The 18793-nt window shown below is 35.2% G+C and overlaps 1 protein-coding gene across 1 annotated transcript in view; it reads right to left on the reverse strand.

Moving 5' to 3' along the window:
* Positions 1-18793, reverse strand: part of NDUFS4 (NADH:ubiquinone oxidoreductase subunit S4) — a 123889-nt gene that overhangs the window by 59060 nt on the left and 46036 nt on the right. The window contains exon 2 of the mRNA XM_043977793.1: positions 13743-13821. Coding sequence (XP_043833728.1) covers positions 13743-13821 — 79 coding nt within the window. The remainder of the gene's footprint in view (positions 1-13742; positions 13822-18793) is intronic.

Genomic DNA, 18793 nt, shown 5'->3' on the forward strand with positions numbered 1-18793 from the left:
GTCATTAGAGAAGTCAGGGATGGATAAGTAGATCTGAGAATCATCAGCATAGATAACTGAATCCATGGGAGCTAATGAAATCATCATACACTGAAAAGGCAAAGGGGATGGAGAAATCATATAGGTCTAAAAGCTGTTTTGTATTTTGAATTTATTTATGGTTTACTGTGGTTAGAAAAATCCATAACACTTTGTAGGGAGATTTGCATCCTGTCCTCCCCTAATGATATACTGCATTACTGAAACTTACTCTTAAACCTCATTCTAGGAACAAAAAATTGCAATAAACCAGCAATACTGAAATTATCTAGTGGGTAAAAAGTACAGTACAACTATATTAAGTATTTAGAAGAAGGATATAAGAAAATTTTAAAAGAAACAGTCTCTCCCTTCCAAGATTTTACATTTTAAATGTAGGCTTAGAACTTCAGTTCAAAACCTTTAGGAAACACCTAAAAGTAGCATTCAAACAAATGCAAATGAATGAAGTACAAACTGTATTTGAGTGCTGAGAAGAGAATGTGTGTGTGAACTTATCCAGGGAAGACTTCTAATAATGTTTTACTAACAAGTTAAAAACAGTGGTGACATTTTCAATGCCACTCCCACTGTAATAAAGTAGTAAGCAAAATCAGCAGGCACAATAACTATACCTGATAACGTACACTTCATTCTACATACACAGATCATCACTTTGGAATTGGACAATTAGCAGTTGTCTGGTCATTGCATTGATCTGAATTCTGATGTCTTTTAGTGTTGTTTTCCTTTATATTAATATGGTCGTTATGTATACTGTTTTTAGTATTGATTACTTCATGCTATGTTAATTCAAATAAGTCCTCGAATTTCCCCAAATTCCTCACATTCATCATTTTTTAACATAGAAATATTCCATTAGAACTCAAATTGTTATTTTCTAACCTATGGAAATCTATTTTGCTTTCAGGTTTTTGCTACCAGAAAAAATATGTGTATTTTAGTATATATGGGATCTTTCCTCCATCTCTGTTATCTTCTGCATTTGTGCTCAGTATGGAAACAAATGGGTTAAAAGATATGAATAGTTTGAAAATGTGACTATACTGTTCTAGCAGAGCTCCAAATTGTTTTCAGAGTGCTTGAATAATTAAAACAGCTCTACTAATAGTAGATTAGTGTGTCTGTCTTCTCACAGCACCCCCAATATTTAAGATTTCCATCTTTTATCACCTTGGTTAATCTACTGGTCATGAGATGAAACTTCAAAGTTGTTTTAATTAACATTTCTCTTACTTTTATATCAGAGTTAGTCTGATTTCTTCTTTTGAAGGTTGGCTGTATTTATTCTTTGACCATTTACATCCTGAGGAATTCCTCTAATATATGTGGTTTTGAAAAAATTATTAGGCTAAAGTTGTGTTTTCTAATTAATTAGTTGCTAATGCAACAGTTTTGGCAGCAAGCATTTATTATTAATTAATATTATATACCAGTAAAGGATTGACCCTGTCTCCCTAACTTCTCATGGTCTCAGGCCATCAGACCTATGCCGTCTTAAGAGGGCCCAAGGCCAAACCAAAAGCACACACCAAACACCAGCTGAGAGAGAGAGCCAAGAACCAATAGAGCAGCCTGCAACCCTGGCACCGCCAAGGGTTTTATCTTCTTCTGATAGAGGTAGGTCATTATACATTGATGAAAGCTAATTGGTTAGTATCATTCAATTCCATTGGTTGACATGACTTGGGGGTGGGGGGGTCTAAATTAAAATGAACTCTACAGATGAAACAGGGAAAGAATGTAAAAGACCCTCTCTAAGGGGCAAAGGCAAAGTCCAGTATCTAGGTGTGGTTTGATCCCATCAATCCTTCACAGAGCTAGACAAAAGAGTCTATCTCCATTTCTCTTGTTTCCTTGGGTTTGTCCCAAATAAGATCTGCTGAACATCTTTTGGGAGAAGGGAGACAACCAACAGAAAGGTAGGCTGGGCCCAACCTTCTGGCATTCAAATCTCTCCTAAAAATGAAACCAAGGGAGATTCTTTTCTCTTTGGGCTCAGTCCCCAGCTAGGGGAAGCTACTAGGATTCAAGCTAGGTGAATTCCAAGTTTATGGAGGTAAAAATGGAAGATGGAAAAGCAAAAGAAGCCCACAGCAATTCAATGGGGCTCCAAGGTTATAAAGCTAAGGACTTCCACTCCCATCCCTCATGCTTAAAAAGAGAAATATCCCCCTACAGAATATGACCATGCAATCAAAGTCACTGAACTGTTCATACACTTTGACTCAGTGATCCTATTACTAGGCATATACCCCAAGGAAGTTAATGACAGAAAGAAAGATCCTCTACATAACACAAAATAATCACAGTAGCGTTCTGTGGTAGCAAAAAATCAACAACAACAAAAAATGGAAATAAAATGGTTGCCCATCTATTGGAATTGGAAAGGCTGAATAAGTTACATGAATATAACAGAATGTTATGCTATAAGAAACAGCCAATGTGAGACATTTGAAGAAAGTGGGAAGATTTGTATGAACTGATGAAGAGTCAAAAAATAAAACCGAGAGAATAATATGCACAATGATTACCATAATGCAAATAAAAGTTATACTGAAATGCACCCCCCCCAAAAAAAAAGATCTGCTGAAGTTCCTCAAGAACTGTGGGGAGTGGGGGGGGGAGGAGAGAGAGAATGAAACTAATCTCTGGGTCCCTCCCAAGAAATCCACTATTAATAATTATTTTCTCACACATATTTATATCCATTCTCTATATCTCTTAGATCTAAAACTTCTATTTGAGATATCTAGGGCTAAAATTTTTCCACCCAACTGTTAGTTGATTAGCTAACGAGAGTTTATGTGCACTTATGTGCTAGACTCTATAGTTTGGGTATGCAAATAAAGGGGGAAAAAAAACTACATTCCTTGTCCTTATGGTGCTCACCTTCTAATAAAGGAAACAACATGTAAACAACTATGCACATACAAGATATAGAAACAATAAATGGAAGGTAATCTCAGAAGGAAGGCACATGTGGAAGTTGGGGGAGCCACCATGGAAAGACTCAGAACAAACGATTTGTTGTTGTTTGTCTTTTGTTCTCAAAGAGGACCATGATATCAGAAGGTGATGTCATGCCTCACAGTGAACTGGATTTAAGTGAGGGAAGGCTGTGCAAAGATGCCAGCCTAGAGCCATCTGATAGGCAATCAGGGTAAAGTGACTTGCCCAGGGTCACACAGCTATTAAGTGTCTGAAGCCAGATTTTAACTCATGTCCTCCTGACTTCAGGGCCAGTACTCTATCTACTTCACCACCTAGCTGCCCAACATGATTTAAGCTAAGGCTTAAGGGAAGCAATTCTAGATATGGGAGACAGCCAATCAATGTAAGAAGGCACAAAATTAGGAAGTAGAGTGTCCTGTAAGAACAGCAAGCATGGATGTTGCTGGATCACAGAGTACATGGCAGGGAGTAAAGATGGAAAAGATAAAAAGGGGCAAAGGGTACAAGAAGCTTTAAAAGGAAAGAGCAGGTTTCATGTTTAGTCCTAGCGGTGAGAGGAAGCCACTGTAACTTGCGCTTTAACATCATTCTGGTAGCTGAGTGTAAAATAGACTAGAATGGGAAGAGACTAGTCTTATTCTAATCACATCAATTTTGCGTGTGCAAAAGATTTTTATTTTATAAAATCAAAACCATCTATTTGGGGGGGGCGGTGTTTCTCTATTCTTTATTTCATTAAGCACTTGCCCCCAAATCATATATATGATCCTTCCATTCTCCTTTAGTTGTAGTTTTCTTTTGATGATGTGATCTTTTACATTATGTTATTAGAGTTTATTTTGAAATATGGTGTGTAGTAGTGCCTCCTGTCCCCAAGCAAATTAGTCAAGTTTTTCCTTAAAAGGTATTGCAACCAATCTCAAGACTTGGTTGGCTGGGGGGGGGGGGTGGTGTGTCTAAAAAAAGTCAGACCGTTGGCATTACTTCTTGGTCACTTGAGTACAAAAACAGCCACAAGGAGCTCTAGACAGTCCTTCTGGATAACTGGTTGGCAGATAACAACTGGCGAGTTAGTCAAAGTAGTATCAACTAAATTAACTCAAGGTATCCTCAATGTTGAATATCCTTCTCCTGATATAGCTGGGTTATTAGTCTTTTGTTAACTGTTGACACTTACAGGTTATTTTAAGTGTCTCATTTTGTTCCAATATTGAATCTAAACTACCTAGGGACAGGTCTGAGTCAGGCTCAACCCAGAACAGCTTGTAAGAAGCTGATCTAAATCTAATTAGAAGTGAATCTTAAGTAGAGTTTTGAAGAAGGGGACATGGCAGAAACATGGAGAACAGAGAACAGCTGTTCTGTTATTACAGACTAATGTAAAAGATAAAAAATTTAAAAATCCAGAATTCATGGCTCTAATTCTGCTGAATTAGCTAGTTTAGTTTAAGAACCAGCGTAATCAGAACCCAGTACTTAAATCAAACCAACAATTATATGTTATAGACTTACTTGAGGTAGCATAGTATAGTGGAAGTATTCCTTCCTGGACGTGAAATCCTAGGAACTAGGAACAAATCATGCCTCTGAATGAATAGTGCTACTTATTACTTATATAGTGTTCACCAAGTCAAGTGGACCTACATTACTGATGGACTGATACAAATCCTATAATCCTGAGACCAAAATTGCACTGTGCTTTTATGTGGGCTCCATCATTAATTTGCTGATCATATTTACCAGTCTATGATCCTAATAACTATGACCTGAGAATAGAATAAATTATCCAGTAACAGCAATGGTAGAATCATATCCCAGGAGGAGAAACAAAAGGAAGAGAATAGGAAAGGAAAAAGAAGGGATACAGAAAGGAAGGGGAGAGAAAAACGAGATTGGGAAGAAAAGGAAGAAAGTGGGGGGTATGTTTTCCTTCATGTTTTAATGATTATTATAAATGTCCTTGTTCTTGTCACATTCCTGTGAACTCTGTATCAGTACATATAAGTCTTTCCACACATCCTTGATGCCATCATATTTAGCATTAGTTTAGGTGGATTTTGGAAGCCCAGATACATAAAATTTGTCAGCACCTAAACTAAGACCCATTTGCTAAGGACTGGAGAGACTTCTGTTATCACTTTGAACTCAGTTCTCCACAAATTTTCTTTTTTAAACATATGGAATGATTTGTCATGAAGGAGCTTAATTATTCTGAAAATTATTTATTCAAAATACCACTGTTTTACCAATTAAGAATGGAATGTAAAAAGTAAAGAAATTTATATATAAAAAATAATTAAACAGACTTTTTTACAGTGTAGGTGAGAATTTTTATAAATTTCTGAGTTTTGGCATTATCTAGTAGCCACCTAAATTATAGTGCAAAGGAAGCGCTCACTATACCCCAAGAGAGACCACTGTATTTTTAAAATTTCTTATTATGAAAAAGTTTTTCTCTGAGTTGAGCTGAATTTTGCCTCTCTGTAACTTCTACCTACTGTTCCTAGTTCTGCCTTCTGTGATCAAGAACAGCTCTAATCTCTATTTACAGATGACAGCTGCTCAAATATCTGAAGACTGGAGTCACCCTTGACTCTTCATTCCTACTCCTCATATCTAATTGGTTGCCAAATCTTGTCGATTTTTTTCCTCCACATCTTTTACTTTTCCACATACATACATCCATTGCCATAATTCAGATAGTGTCCCTCTCCCTTCTTTGTGTTTTTGTACTTGCTGTCTCTGCTGTATGGAACCCTCTCCCTCCTCACCTTGACTTCTTAAAATCCCTAAGCTTCCTGAAAGACAAAACTCAAATGTTGTTTGCAACAGGTCTTTCCCTATGCCCCCAGTTTCTCCTATTCCCCAGTCCCTACAGCCTCTAAGGTTACTTACCATCTATGCTGTATGTACTTGTCTATGTACATGCTGTCTCCTCCATTACATGGTAAGCTACTGGAGGACAGAGACTATTTTTTGCTTTTGCTTTTTAACACCAGTGCTTAGCACAAGGTGAACTATTAATGCTTGTTGATTTGACTGTGGAAAGAACACTGGTAACAGAGTCAAAGGGCCTTAATTCATCTCACAACTGTCACTACACCTGGGTGACTTAGGGCAAGTCACTTATTTCTCAAGAAATTGGTTTCCACTTAGGGTATCTTTCCATCTAAATCTATGACCCTATAGGTCTTCCGGCCTTGTCTTATACCTCTTACCTTCCAAGGTTTCTCTTCTCCATGTGGGTTCCCACACCACACACAAACACACACACACACACACACACACACACACACACACACACACACACACACACACACACACCCTCAATACAAGGGTTAAACTAGATAATCGTCAGGGTTTTTGTCTAGCCCTAAAATTCTAAACGAAGTGTTTGCCTTCTCGCCACAACATATTTTAAATCAATGAGGTTGTGGTAATGCATTTTTAACTACCAAGAGGGTCTTTATTTAGTAGCAACTTCTTAAAACATGCATCATCCAAAAATGAAAGCCCATCATACAAATAATTATCTGGCCTCCACACTGTGAAAATCAAAACTCCTACATAATAATATGTAAGAATTTTAAATATTGAAAGCAAGTGTAAAGTAGTATACAAAATTTCCATACACAGCAGGTAGTAAAGCAAGAAAAGAAATGACACAGTTACTCTCCTTAAAAGAGATAGACAATAAAGAACTGTTATACAGAGTTAGAGTACTACAGGTCTATGCATTAAAGACGTTGTGGCTATTAACAGTTTAAACCTTCACTGTATTTGGCTAATTGGTACACAGGACTTTTAAGCTTTCAACAGATAAAACATTCCAGTTCAGTTCTCCAGCAGTGTCATTTGTTCATGTATTCCAAGCAAGAACAAAGGGGGAAAATACTGCTTTAATTGTTTAAGTACCACTGATAAAAGAGGTGGATGAATACTTTAGGGGAAAGATCTTTTGTTCCTTTTTTATTTTAATACAGGGGAATAATTCTCTATTTCAAGTGCCAAAAGTTTCTTGGTTTTGGTCTAAATGTAAAATCTTGTTTCCTTTTTCTAGCTTTAGCAGTTATCTTACAAAATTTATGTATAGAGGTTTACAAACCTCTATACATAAAATATTCATTTCTTTATTTGCTTTTTAGGTATTAAGTTTGGTGAGAGGCAATTAAGTGCATTTTTAATTAGTACTTTCTGAGAAAGTGTGGTAACGAGCAACCTATTTTCTCATAATTGCTGTCTAGAAAAAGGTATAATACATAAATTAAAATTTACTTTTATAAAGATAATTAAAATGGCATACATTCATTATAAATGCTTTAATGCTTTATCTACTTTCAAAATAAAGTTAAACATAAAATGAAGATAGAAACATCACAATTATTTAAATAATTTGTTAATCTTGATTTACATAAACTGATCAATGGTTTTAAAAGAGGAATTCATTCATAAAATGGATTATTTTTTTAAAAAATCAAATTTATTAATTCAGGTTCTCTAAAAGGAGAAAATAATTGGAAGTAGTTTTTTTTAAACTTTACTTAATAATGTCCTACACTATAAAAATGACCATTATTGACAGTATAAGAATCCCTACCTCTTACCCTATCCAATATTTGGCAAAAAGGTTTCTAATCTAGTTTTACCCGAATGTCATCTTTTCCTTATTTAGAAATAATTTGATATTCATAATAAACAGTGATAAATCTGAAAATGCCAAATAGTGATGCCTAAGTCTTAAAGCATAAATGATTTTGCCCTAAATTGTCCTTGTCCCAAGGAACTGTCCCTCCCTACTGCACTGAGTTAAAGTCAGGGTTCTAAGGTTTCACTCACCTTTTTTTCTCCCAATAGATAACTTATGGTCTAAAAAAACTACCAGACTTAAAATGATCACTTTAGTCCAAATTTTCACCACAAATGTAAGTTTAGAGTGAATAGTACTTTTTCTTTCATTTATGCCATCTCATTTCTGAACATACATATATTTGTAGGGTGGAAAAGTCTTAGGAACAACTTTTTCTATATTTAGTAGAAGTTTTTAAGGGGAAAAAACCCACGCATGCTAAACTGCCACCATGGTAGGCTCTCCAAGGCAGCTATTCTTTGATGTAAAATGAAATACTACTTAGTGAATAAAACATAAAAAACTCCTGTCTCCCCTTCAAAGAGACATATCCTTTGACCCAGTGCTCCAGACTAAAGCCTTGACATTTTTGCACAAGAATGCTGCGTGAGGAAAGTCCAGACAAAACAGACACTTGAGATGCGAGGAGGTTGTATAAGCCCAATTGCAGCAGACACTCCCCCTTCCAATAATCTACCAGAGATAGCGCTACCATACACCAAAAGAAAACTGACCCTTATAAAAAAAAACCAATAGTCAAAGCAAATTTGAGCCATTAAATTTGGTCTATAATCTTTTCCCAGTCACTCTTTAAAACCAATTATTCAAGTTTGTGTACTTCTAAAAATTGGTTATTAATTCTGTTAAGATCTGCTATATTCAAAAACAAAAGCAACGCAAGCATACTTATAAAAGAAATAAAACAATTTTGCTATTTTTGAAAGCTTGTTAAAATCAGGCACTTTCATGAAAGCTTTTTAAAGCATAAGATAAGCATTTCTTTACTAGTGAGAGAAAAATTTTTCTGATGTTAGATAACTTGTTGCCTGCAGACATTCTCCTGAAAAGCACTATTACTACCCAGCCAGTTGAGCTCACTACTTCTGTTATTTGCTTAATCTAATAGCAAGTACTTCTAAAAAAGCAAGTAGCAGCAGTGAGACATTATTTTAATTAAAAAGGACGTACTTGCCATGAAACAAAGTACAACAAATTAGTAACAACACAACAAATGGGAATGACATTTCATATCTATCTATGTAGTAAAAACACTTTTAAGAAGTGTCACACTGCTTGGAATAAGTCACAATGTTGAACAGTATAATGGAATATAAAATGACACCTCCCCTCTCCCCCTATTCTTAAAATAAAAAACAAAATAAAGAAATTTGAGACTAAAAACAAGAAAACATTGGACTCTGTTTTGTATTAAAACTGCATGTATAAAACGGCTACACTTGACAAATGCCCTTTAACAATTTAAACGAGTGGTGCTTGCTATCCTTAAGACAATTACATGGGAACCTACAAGAAAATACAGACAACTGGAAACCTGTACACCTTATATAAACACAGGTATTTAGCAAGAATACCAGCAACATAAAAATTTTAAATTAAGTGATATGCTAAGAATAAATTAATGACATGGTATCTTGTTAATTCATTAAAAGTAAAATGACAGCATTCTAAATAGTCTATCAGGGGTATTTTAAAATTTCCCTTGTAATAAAAGTCTGATATCATTGGCAAGTAAATATAAAGCAAATGTGACAATAGGAGTGAAGCATTTTAAAATGAGCTAATTTAAGACTGCTAAAAATTATAAATGCACGCCTTTGTGTCTGACTTATCAACAACCTTAATTTTTAAAAATACTATAAATATATGTCTCACAGTCCAAGTGAATGTAAAAAATAGTAAGCAAGATCACTAGACAGATCTTCATCAAAGGTGCCAGAAGAAAGGAGATGGGGCATGGAAGACACAAAACACAGTTACCCTCTTAATAAAGTACAAAGGCAAAGAAAAGCACCCGTCTCCCTTCCATATTCTGACTGCTCCCTGCAACAAAAGCTAAGAGCCACAAAAACAATAATTTATATGCTTTCTTTAATACCCATGAGAAGTACTACATGTAGCTGTATGGGCTACAAAATAATTTTAAAACTATGTTCCCAAATAAGTTTTTTAAAAGACTTTGTAATCTTTATAACATAAAGACTTTGTAGGCTTTTCTTGTTGAAGGCTTATGATCTGAGGAACAAAGTGAGGAAGAATTATTAAAGGTTGTTTATGTACCTAAAGTGTGGGAACAGAAGTCTGGCAAAGAGGTCATTAACACAAGTGCATGTTTCCTGAGGACTGATGTTTTATGCATGCTAGGTACTTCTTTATGCTTTTAAAAAGCCAGAAAATAAACTGTCATCAAATATCTGATACACAATACCTCAAAAACACCCAAAAAACCTCCCTTAAAAAGAACTCTGCCTTTTGTTGAGGAGAGAAAATGCCATTCTTTTAAGCACCAGTTTTCTTCCTTTGAGGTAAGAGGAGAAATATCATTCTATTCTAAGTTTCCTGCTTGGTTTCTAGCTTCCTAGAGGAAGAGGAAAAATACCATTCCATCTGCAACCTGCCTCCTGTTGGAAAAGGAGAAACACCATTCCTCTATTTCAGGAAAGGGAAAAGTCATTATATAAAGTATATATAAAGTCATTATATAAAGTATATAACCTTGGTCAAGAAGGCATTTGAAACAAAATCACAAAACTGTGCTGACTTGATCCCCTACAAATTTATGTTATATAAACTCAACTGGGCCCTCACTGTTACAAGGCAATCGTTTCAAAGCTGCCTAATGAATTCACTCTTCCACTCAACACAGCAGCTCTTCCAAACCTCTCATGGCTCCTCCCATACCCCCTTCTCAGCTAAGAACCTTGCTTCATATTTTACTAAAAAAATTAAGGCCATTAGCCAATGGCTCTCTCTTCTCCTGTCCTCACTTCACATCATCTAAATGCCTCCTGCCACTATCTCCTTTACTCCTGTCTCACATAATGAGGTGGTCCTTCTTGCCCAGTATACAAATGATCCCGTTTCATACTGTCTCCTTTAAAAATTGAACCTATCATCTCCACTCTAATATTCAATCTTCCCCTGTGTACTGCTTGCTTCCTGACCCTCTAAAAACATGCCCATGTATATTTCCCTATCCTCAAAAAACCCTCACTTCATCCATCCATCCATCCATCCATCCATCCATCCATCCATCCATCCATCCATCCATCCATCCATCCCTACTAGGTATCATTCCATACCTTCTGCCTTTTGTGGCTAAATTCCTTAAGATGGCTGTCTATAATTGATTCCTCTATTTTATTCCTTTTCTCTCTCTCTTAACTTTAATGAAGTCTAGATTCTAAATTTATCATTCAATTGAAACTGTTCTTACCAGGTCTAATAGCCTTTCTTCAATCCTTATACATCTTTACCTCTCTGCAGTTTTTGATACTGTCAATCATCCTCTTCTCCTTCATACTCCCTTTCTCTAGGTTTTTCTGGAGAAATTCTCTCCTGGGTTCTTATCCCATCCTTTCTCAGTCTCTTCTGAGAGATCTTCATTCAGGTAAGGCCTGTTAACAATGGGTGTTCTACAGGGCTCTGCCCTGGGCCCTCTTCTCTTATCCCTCAGTACTAATTCACTTAGTGATTTCATCAGCTCTTGGGTATACAATCATCATCCTCTAAGCTGATGATTCTCAAATCTGCTGGGGCAGCTAGGTACTACAGTGGATAAAGCACCAAACCTGTAATAAGGAAGACTCATATTCCTGAGTTAAAATCCAGTCTGAAGACATTTACTAGCTATGTGACCCTGGGCAAGTCACTTTAACTCTGCTTGCCTCAGCTTCCACATCTGTCCAAAAAAGTAGAATCACTTATTTTAAGAAGCAATAGGTTTCTCTTTCCATAAGGGGGATTCATTATGGAGATCCATAAGTAGAGACTGGACAATCACGTGTCAGGTATGTTATAGTAGGAATTATTTTTTCATATGATTTAGACCTGACAGTCACTAAACTCCTTTCTAACTCTCAAGTTCTGAGATTCTGTGAATAATTTTGTTATAGAACCATAGGATTTAGAACTAGAAAGGCTTGTGAGGAATATGTAGTCCAAGGGTTCCTATTAGCCCAGGGCAGATGTATTTATCATTTCAAAAATAATTAATATTTCAATATAATGGATTTCCTTTTGTAATCCTATGTATTTTATTTTATGAATTCAAAAACATTTTTCCTAGAAAGGTTCTGTAGGCTTCAATATTGCCAATGAAGTATCACTTTGCAGATAGGAAAATGATACCAATAATGTATAATACTTATATTTGTTAACCTGAATTGACGTAAAGGTAAAAAAACAAATAGAAACATAAAAATAAAATGCAAATTAATATCAATTCATATTTCATGGAAATAGAAAGGTTTGTTTGCTATTTAAGATCTGTATACAGGAAACAAGAATTGTTGTGAAATGACTTCTCCAAAATATATTTTAAAAATTCTCACACAGAACAGGCAATCATTGACTAAGAGGATGAAAATTTTAAAATGCTTTTTTGAGTCTTAGAAAACAGATGAAACATATTGTATACAACATGTATCCGATAAATTTACTTGTTGAATTTAATCTAATTTATATCCACAACACTTGTGAAACTGGAGAAATAGTACCATCTAAAATTTATAAACTACGGGGCAGCTAGGTGATACAGTGGACATAGCACCGGCCCTGGATTCAGGAGGACCTGAGTTCAAATCCAGCCTCAGACACTTGACACTAGCTGTGTGACCCTGGGCAAGCAAAAAAAAAAAAAATTAATAAACTAAGTATAGCAAATTCAAGCCACGTACCCAGGACACAAGAACATTACAGACCAAACCACAACTGGTACTGACCCCTATTAGGTCTTGAATTATGTATAATTCTAAGGCCAAATCAAAAACTACATCTGCCTAATGAATGAATGGCTACTGTTTTTAAATAAAATTAACATGGGATCATAATCTATATCATATCTATATACATAAAATTTTAATTCATCAGTTTTAAATTTGTTTAATAAAATCAAGTACATAAGGACTTAACTAGAACTACAATTTACAGAAGACTTAGGAAATAATATAAAAAGAACAAGATCCTAAGTATTCATTATTTAAATGATCAAGAATATTTGCTAAGCTTCAGGACATTTTATATGCGTAAATATACACTTCTAGCATTCTGCTTTAAATATTTTGGGTACCTTTTCCTGCCCAAAGGTGAGTAATATATGGCTGAAGAATAAACAGAAGGGGAGTTATCAAGAAACACACCCATGTATTCTGTAACAGTAATTCAAAAATACAATGAAAAGCAAGTTTATGCTATGACACATTTTCACCAGAAGTCTTGGAACTTTTACAAAAATTATGCCATTGTAGAATATAAGCATAAATATCAGGTTGCATCTAAAGTAACGGACCACACATTGAAAAATTTTATGAGATTGTTGCCAAAATTCTAATCTGCTACTGATTAACAGAAGAATGTTGTGCATTTGTTTCTAGTTGTAATCTAACCTTCATGCATATGCAGAAATGAGGTATGTATACAGTAACAATAACTTTGCATGGTTCTTTAAACTTTATTTCTTTATGAAAAAGGAAAGCCTAATACATTTGATTTAAAAAAAAAAATACTGGCAAATATATTGCAACTTCATTAAATGGGAGTATAAACCAGAGAATTAAAAAATAGTACATTTATAAAACAAAACCAAAATCAGTTACTCATTGCAACATGACCGCAATATAACCACTATGATCCAGGCCTTTCACAATTTCATATTTGTTGCTTAGTATTTGTATATGTGACTGCCTATGGTGCTTTAATACAGATTATCTTCTTGTGGCTTACTAATGTTTCTGTTTAAAAGCATACTACGAATTTGGAAGTTAAAATTTATATTTCTTTCCTTGAGGAGCACGGAATACCATCTTGAATGTCTATTGTGCAGAAATAACCTGAAGGCAGAATCGTAACAGTATGTTGTTAAAAAAAAAAAAAAAACCCTTACCAATTTTTCATCAACTGTGATGAGTTGCGTGTCTTGAGCTTGGTCCTTTGCCAGCCACCATGTGGAAGTGCTCAGTGACCTGCAGTGTAAGACTTGAAGTTAAAAAATGATTCATGCAATGAGAAAATAGAGGCAGACAAATCTTACATAAACAAGTTACTTTAACAATATCCGTCTTGTAAAAAAAAAAATGAAAGAGGGAGAGATGAGGGCACAAAAATCCTTTTTCTCCCCAATTAGTTCTGTCTGCTGAGTTTTTGGCAGGCTCCCACTTAACAGTTCACAACAGGCTGAACTTTATGTCAGCCTACAGGCTCTGTGTCACACAGAGAGACTGCCAGTGGCAAGGACTGTACTGCTCTATGTGAATGTACAGTAGCTAGTTTGTCACGAACAGACAGAAAATACAAAGCTGAAGCAACTATTCTGGAACTCTGATCCCTAAATGATGGCATCAGAAGGAAAAAATCTTAAGTATATTCTTAATAGTGTAAAGTACAATTGTATATAGTTTAATAATGGAATATTAAAACTGAAAACTATTTTATCATAATTAAAAACAAAGACAGCGTGACTAGGTATGACTTTCACAGTTATATTAACTATCTTGGTTAAAAAATTCAGTTGTTGAAAATTTAGAAACAGATAATTTACCAACAAATGGAACTGACACAAGAACATATATTCTTCAAACAAGAACCATTATTTTAATAGAACTTCTAACCCTAAACAAAAGATATACTTGTAAATGCGAAATGACTCATTTATCAACTGCTTCCAATGGGTGTGGGAAATTTTCAGTATTTTAGAAAGGTCTATTTAAAAAATCTAGCTCCTTTATATTTGTATTCTTCAAAAAAGTTCTTAAAACTGAAACTTCCTACTTCAAGTACATTTTATAGTTTCTATTACTGAATTACCATGGATATTTGGTTAGCGACAGTTAATTTCTAATACTATTTCCCAGACCCTCTTAATTCTAGTGCCTTCCCTTTCTTATATATTTATGGTATATGTTGCTTGTTTATTTACATTTGTTAATTGTTGTCTCCTCCACTAAATTGGAAGCTCCTCGAGAAGAAGACTTTCCTTTGCTCCTTTTGGCAAGCCCGTCTTTTACACAATGCCTGACACATAGTAGGTGCTTAATGTTTATGGACTATTATTTTAACATTTCACAATTCCCTAAATTAGCCACAAATTTCCCCTCAGAAAACAAAATTACCTTAGATATATAAAATTACCACTTAAGATGTCAAATGAAACATTCAATAAATGTATACCTGAAACATATATACATGTATATGTATATTATATGTATATACACACATAATTATTTGTAATATAGGCTGTGTAAAATTCAACTTTCAATAAATATGTGGCCTGCTTTAAGGAAATTCATGTTACAAAGATATAAATTCAGATATACTCATAATACAAAATAATTGTTTCACTTACAAAAATTTGAAGGTGATTCCGTCTCAAATTAGGATTGTGTAATTTAGTAATGTTATCTATGATTTCATCATAAGTATCCAACATTAAAACAATCAGGCCTGTGTATTTGAAGGAGACAAATCCCATGACCTATGTAATCTCTTCAATCTTAAAAATTCTATTTCTAAAATCTAATCTAGGAAGCAGTCATCATTTTGGAAAATTTCCTGCATAAGAATTTACACAAGACAAATTGTAAGGATAAGCAACCTAAAAGTCTCATGTATGCTACAACAGGAATTCAACTAATTTTTTAAAGTAAGTTTCTTTAGTATAAGTAAAGGCATTACAACACTAAAATATAATTTACTCATGGAAGCATTACCCATAACCACCAAATTTGGTAGTATACATTCATCAATCATAGAATTTTAGAGTTGGAAGCAACTTCAGCAGCCCATACTACAAATACAACCCATACTACAACCCAACTATAACCCATAACAGAAAAAGAATCATTTTTACAACAAAGCTAGGAAATAGGCATCCAAACTTTACTGAAGACCTCCAATGAGGGAGAACAAAAATATCATATTTCCATTTCAAAGAAATTGCAATTGTTAGCCATTAGAAATTCATCCTGAATTTCCTTCTTTGCAACTTGTACTCATTGCTCTTAGTTCTGCCCTCTAGTATCAAGTAAAACAAGATGAATCCTTTTCTCATGTGAAAGCCTTCAAAAAATGTTAGAACATAAACTATTAAAGCTAGATGAGACCACAGAACACAAAATGAGGAGGGAAGGAATCAGATTAGAGATGGAGATTAGAACTGGGGTTTCACAGCGTAATGAGGAAGACGCCTCTACACCAAGGTAAGTAGAAACCTTCTTAGAAACTTTCAGTCTTAGAATTACCTAGAACAGGGCTTCTTAAACCTTTTTCCACTCCTGACCCCTTTTTGCCTGAGAAGTTTTTACATGACCCTGGGTATATAGGTATATAAAAAAGCTATACAAATCAAACATTTATTGCCAAATTTTTGAGGCCTCCCCCACATTCAGTTATTCAACCCCATACAGTGCCATGACCCACAGTTTAAGAAGCGTTGACCTAGAATATTGAGGTAATAGAGTCAGTGTCAGAGATAGGACTAAATCCCAAGTCTTTTTAACCACAATGGCAGCTCTTTTTAATCCACTCTGCTATACTGTCTCTTAACCAAGTATATAAATTAGTAAAACTGGTTTAATAGCAAATTTCATTTAATATTTACAAAAGGGAGGAATCAATTCTTGTTAATTGATTATGAAGGCACAAATTCAGAACCCATAGGAAATTAAAATATTGTAAGCTTAAATTTTTCAAGAATTCAAATAAAAATGGAAATCAATCAACATAAATGGCAAAAGAATAGATCAAAAATCTGTACTCTTTGTGACTATTCAATATGGTCATTTTGGATTCCACAGATGGCAAATTAGATTTTAAATAATCAGGAAGACGCAATTTAAGTGAATTCTACAAAAGTATAGGGTTGTGGGGTTTTTTTGACAAAATGTCCAAAGTATTTATTCATTCAACAGTGTTTCATTTTAGAAATGATATTTTTTATAAAGATAGATTTAGTTTATATTATTTCTTAGCTAAATTAGGAAACTGAACCTTAAAGTGGTTATTTTGTTTAACTAGTTAGAGGACAGGAGGGCACAGGAAACAGTCTTACAAGACACCCACAGGTAGTACATATAACCTGGATGAAGATACAATAAAGGAGAAGAAAAGGTCAGACAGGAAAAGGAGAACCAGGAGTGAGAAGTTTCTTGAAAATCTAGAGAAAAGAAAGTAATCAATGGTACCAAAGTCTGCAAGAAGGGTCAAAAAAGATAAAGATGGAAAACAGGCCTTTAGATTTAACAGTTAAGAGATCACTAGCAACTTGGAGAGAGTAGTTTTAGTTGAATCATGACGCTGGAAGTTAGACTGCAGAGAATGAAGAAGTGAGAGGAAAGAAGAGACAAGGATTTTAGATGGTCTTCTCAAGAAGTTTAACCACAGAGTGAAGAGATATAGGAAGCTAGCTAGTGGGATAGATGGATCAAATGAGGATTTTCTAAGTATATGAAAGACATGGGAATGTTTTTAGGGAGTAGGTAAGCAGCCAGGGGACAGGGAGGAATGAAGATTAATGAGAGAGTGGAGATGAGAGAAGGGACCATCTGTTGAAGAAGATGGGATAGAATGGCATCACTTTTTAAGTGTAAAAAGGTTTGCCTTGGGAAGAAGGGCCACCTCTTCAAATGAGACAGAGATGAAGAAGGAGGGGGAAGGCATCTGAGTAACGTGAAGTGAGGAGGAGGGGAAAAGATGAAGGTCTTGGCAAATAGTTTCTCAATTTTTCTCAGTCTCCCCCCCCCCCCGCCCCGAGAAATATGGGTTGTGGTTCTCAGCTGAAAAGGTGGGGAAAGGAGGAGCTAAGATGGGTTTAGAGATGAATGAAAAGGTTGGGAAAGGCCACTTTCCTGCAAAAAGTGGAACAGAGAATCAATTAAAGATTGGCTTGCTGAATTGAAGCCCCAGTTAAGATGGTGTAACATAAATTTGTAGAGGATCCAGTCAGCATTGTTTTGTGATTTTCTCCAATTTCATTCAGTAGCACATTCAAGAGCAAAGGCAGTGGATAGTGGGAGAGATCCAAGGCCATGGCTTGGCAGGGGGAGATCAGTAATAGGAAATGATGGCTGAGGACTCCAGAGTAAAGGATAATGTATAGTTGAACTAGATCAACAAAGGATTAATAATGGAGTAGAGAGGAGAGTGTATAGCCAGTGCAAGGGTGATGTCCTGGGAAAGAACTCAGATGAAAGGATTGGAGGTCACAGTTAACCATGAAGATTAGGATTAGGGGGTTATAAAACAGAGAGAAAATGGAATGATACAAGATTATTTTGAGATAAAGAAATATAAGAGTTTAAGAATATGAAGTAGAACATTTATGAATGATGGTCAAGAGTATGACCATTTCTCTGTGTAAGTATGTTGGGGTTAGAAAATTACTAAATTGAGGAACTGGGAAAATAAATTACAACATTTTCCAATGATGAACATTTTCCAATGATGACTGGTGTGCAAAGCAAGTATCAAAAATTTGTATGGAAAAGGAAGTCAACTGGGTCATGTAGAAGAAATAAAAAGGAGGTCTCAACTCAAAAAGAATAAGGAGTCTCAGTGAAGAGCACTTCCATATTGTTACAAGTATAAGTAATAGGGGCAGCTAGGTGGCACAGTGGATAGAGCACTGGCCCTGGAGTCAGGAGTACCTGACTTCAAATCCGGCCCAGACACTTGACACTTACTAGCTGTGTGACCCTGGGCAAGTCACTTAACCCCAATTGCCTCACTTTAAAAAAAAACAAAACAGAAGTATAAGTAATAGGAGATAGGGAATCTACAATGTGTTTAATCTGGAGGGACCTATAGATAGGTAGACCATTTCCTCTGAGAAAGTGTTTTGCTTCCACAGAGAACATGCTGCCTCAGGAGAAGAAAAACTGGAGCTGCTGGGGATAAGAGGCACTCGAAAAAGTGGGAGGGAATAGAAAAAGAGAGACTACA

Source organism: Dromiciops gliroides, chromosome 1, assembly GCF_019393635.1.
Source record: "Dromiciops gliroides isolate mDroGli1 chromosome 1, mDroGli1.pri, whole genome shotgun sequence".
In the NCBI taxonomy this organism is placed as follows: Eukaryota; Metazoa; Chordata; class Mammalia; order Microbiotheria; family Microbiotheriidae; genus Dromiciops; species Dromiciops gliroides.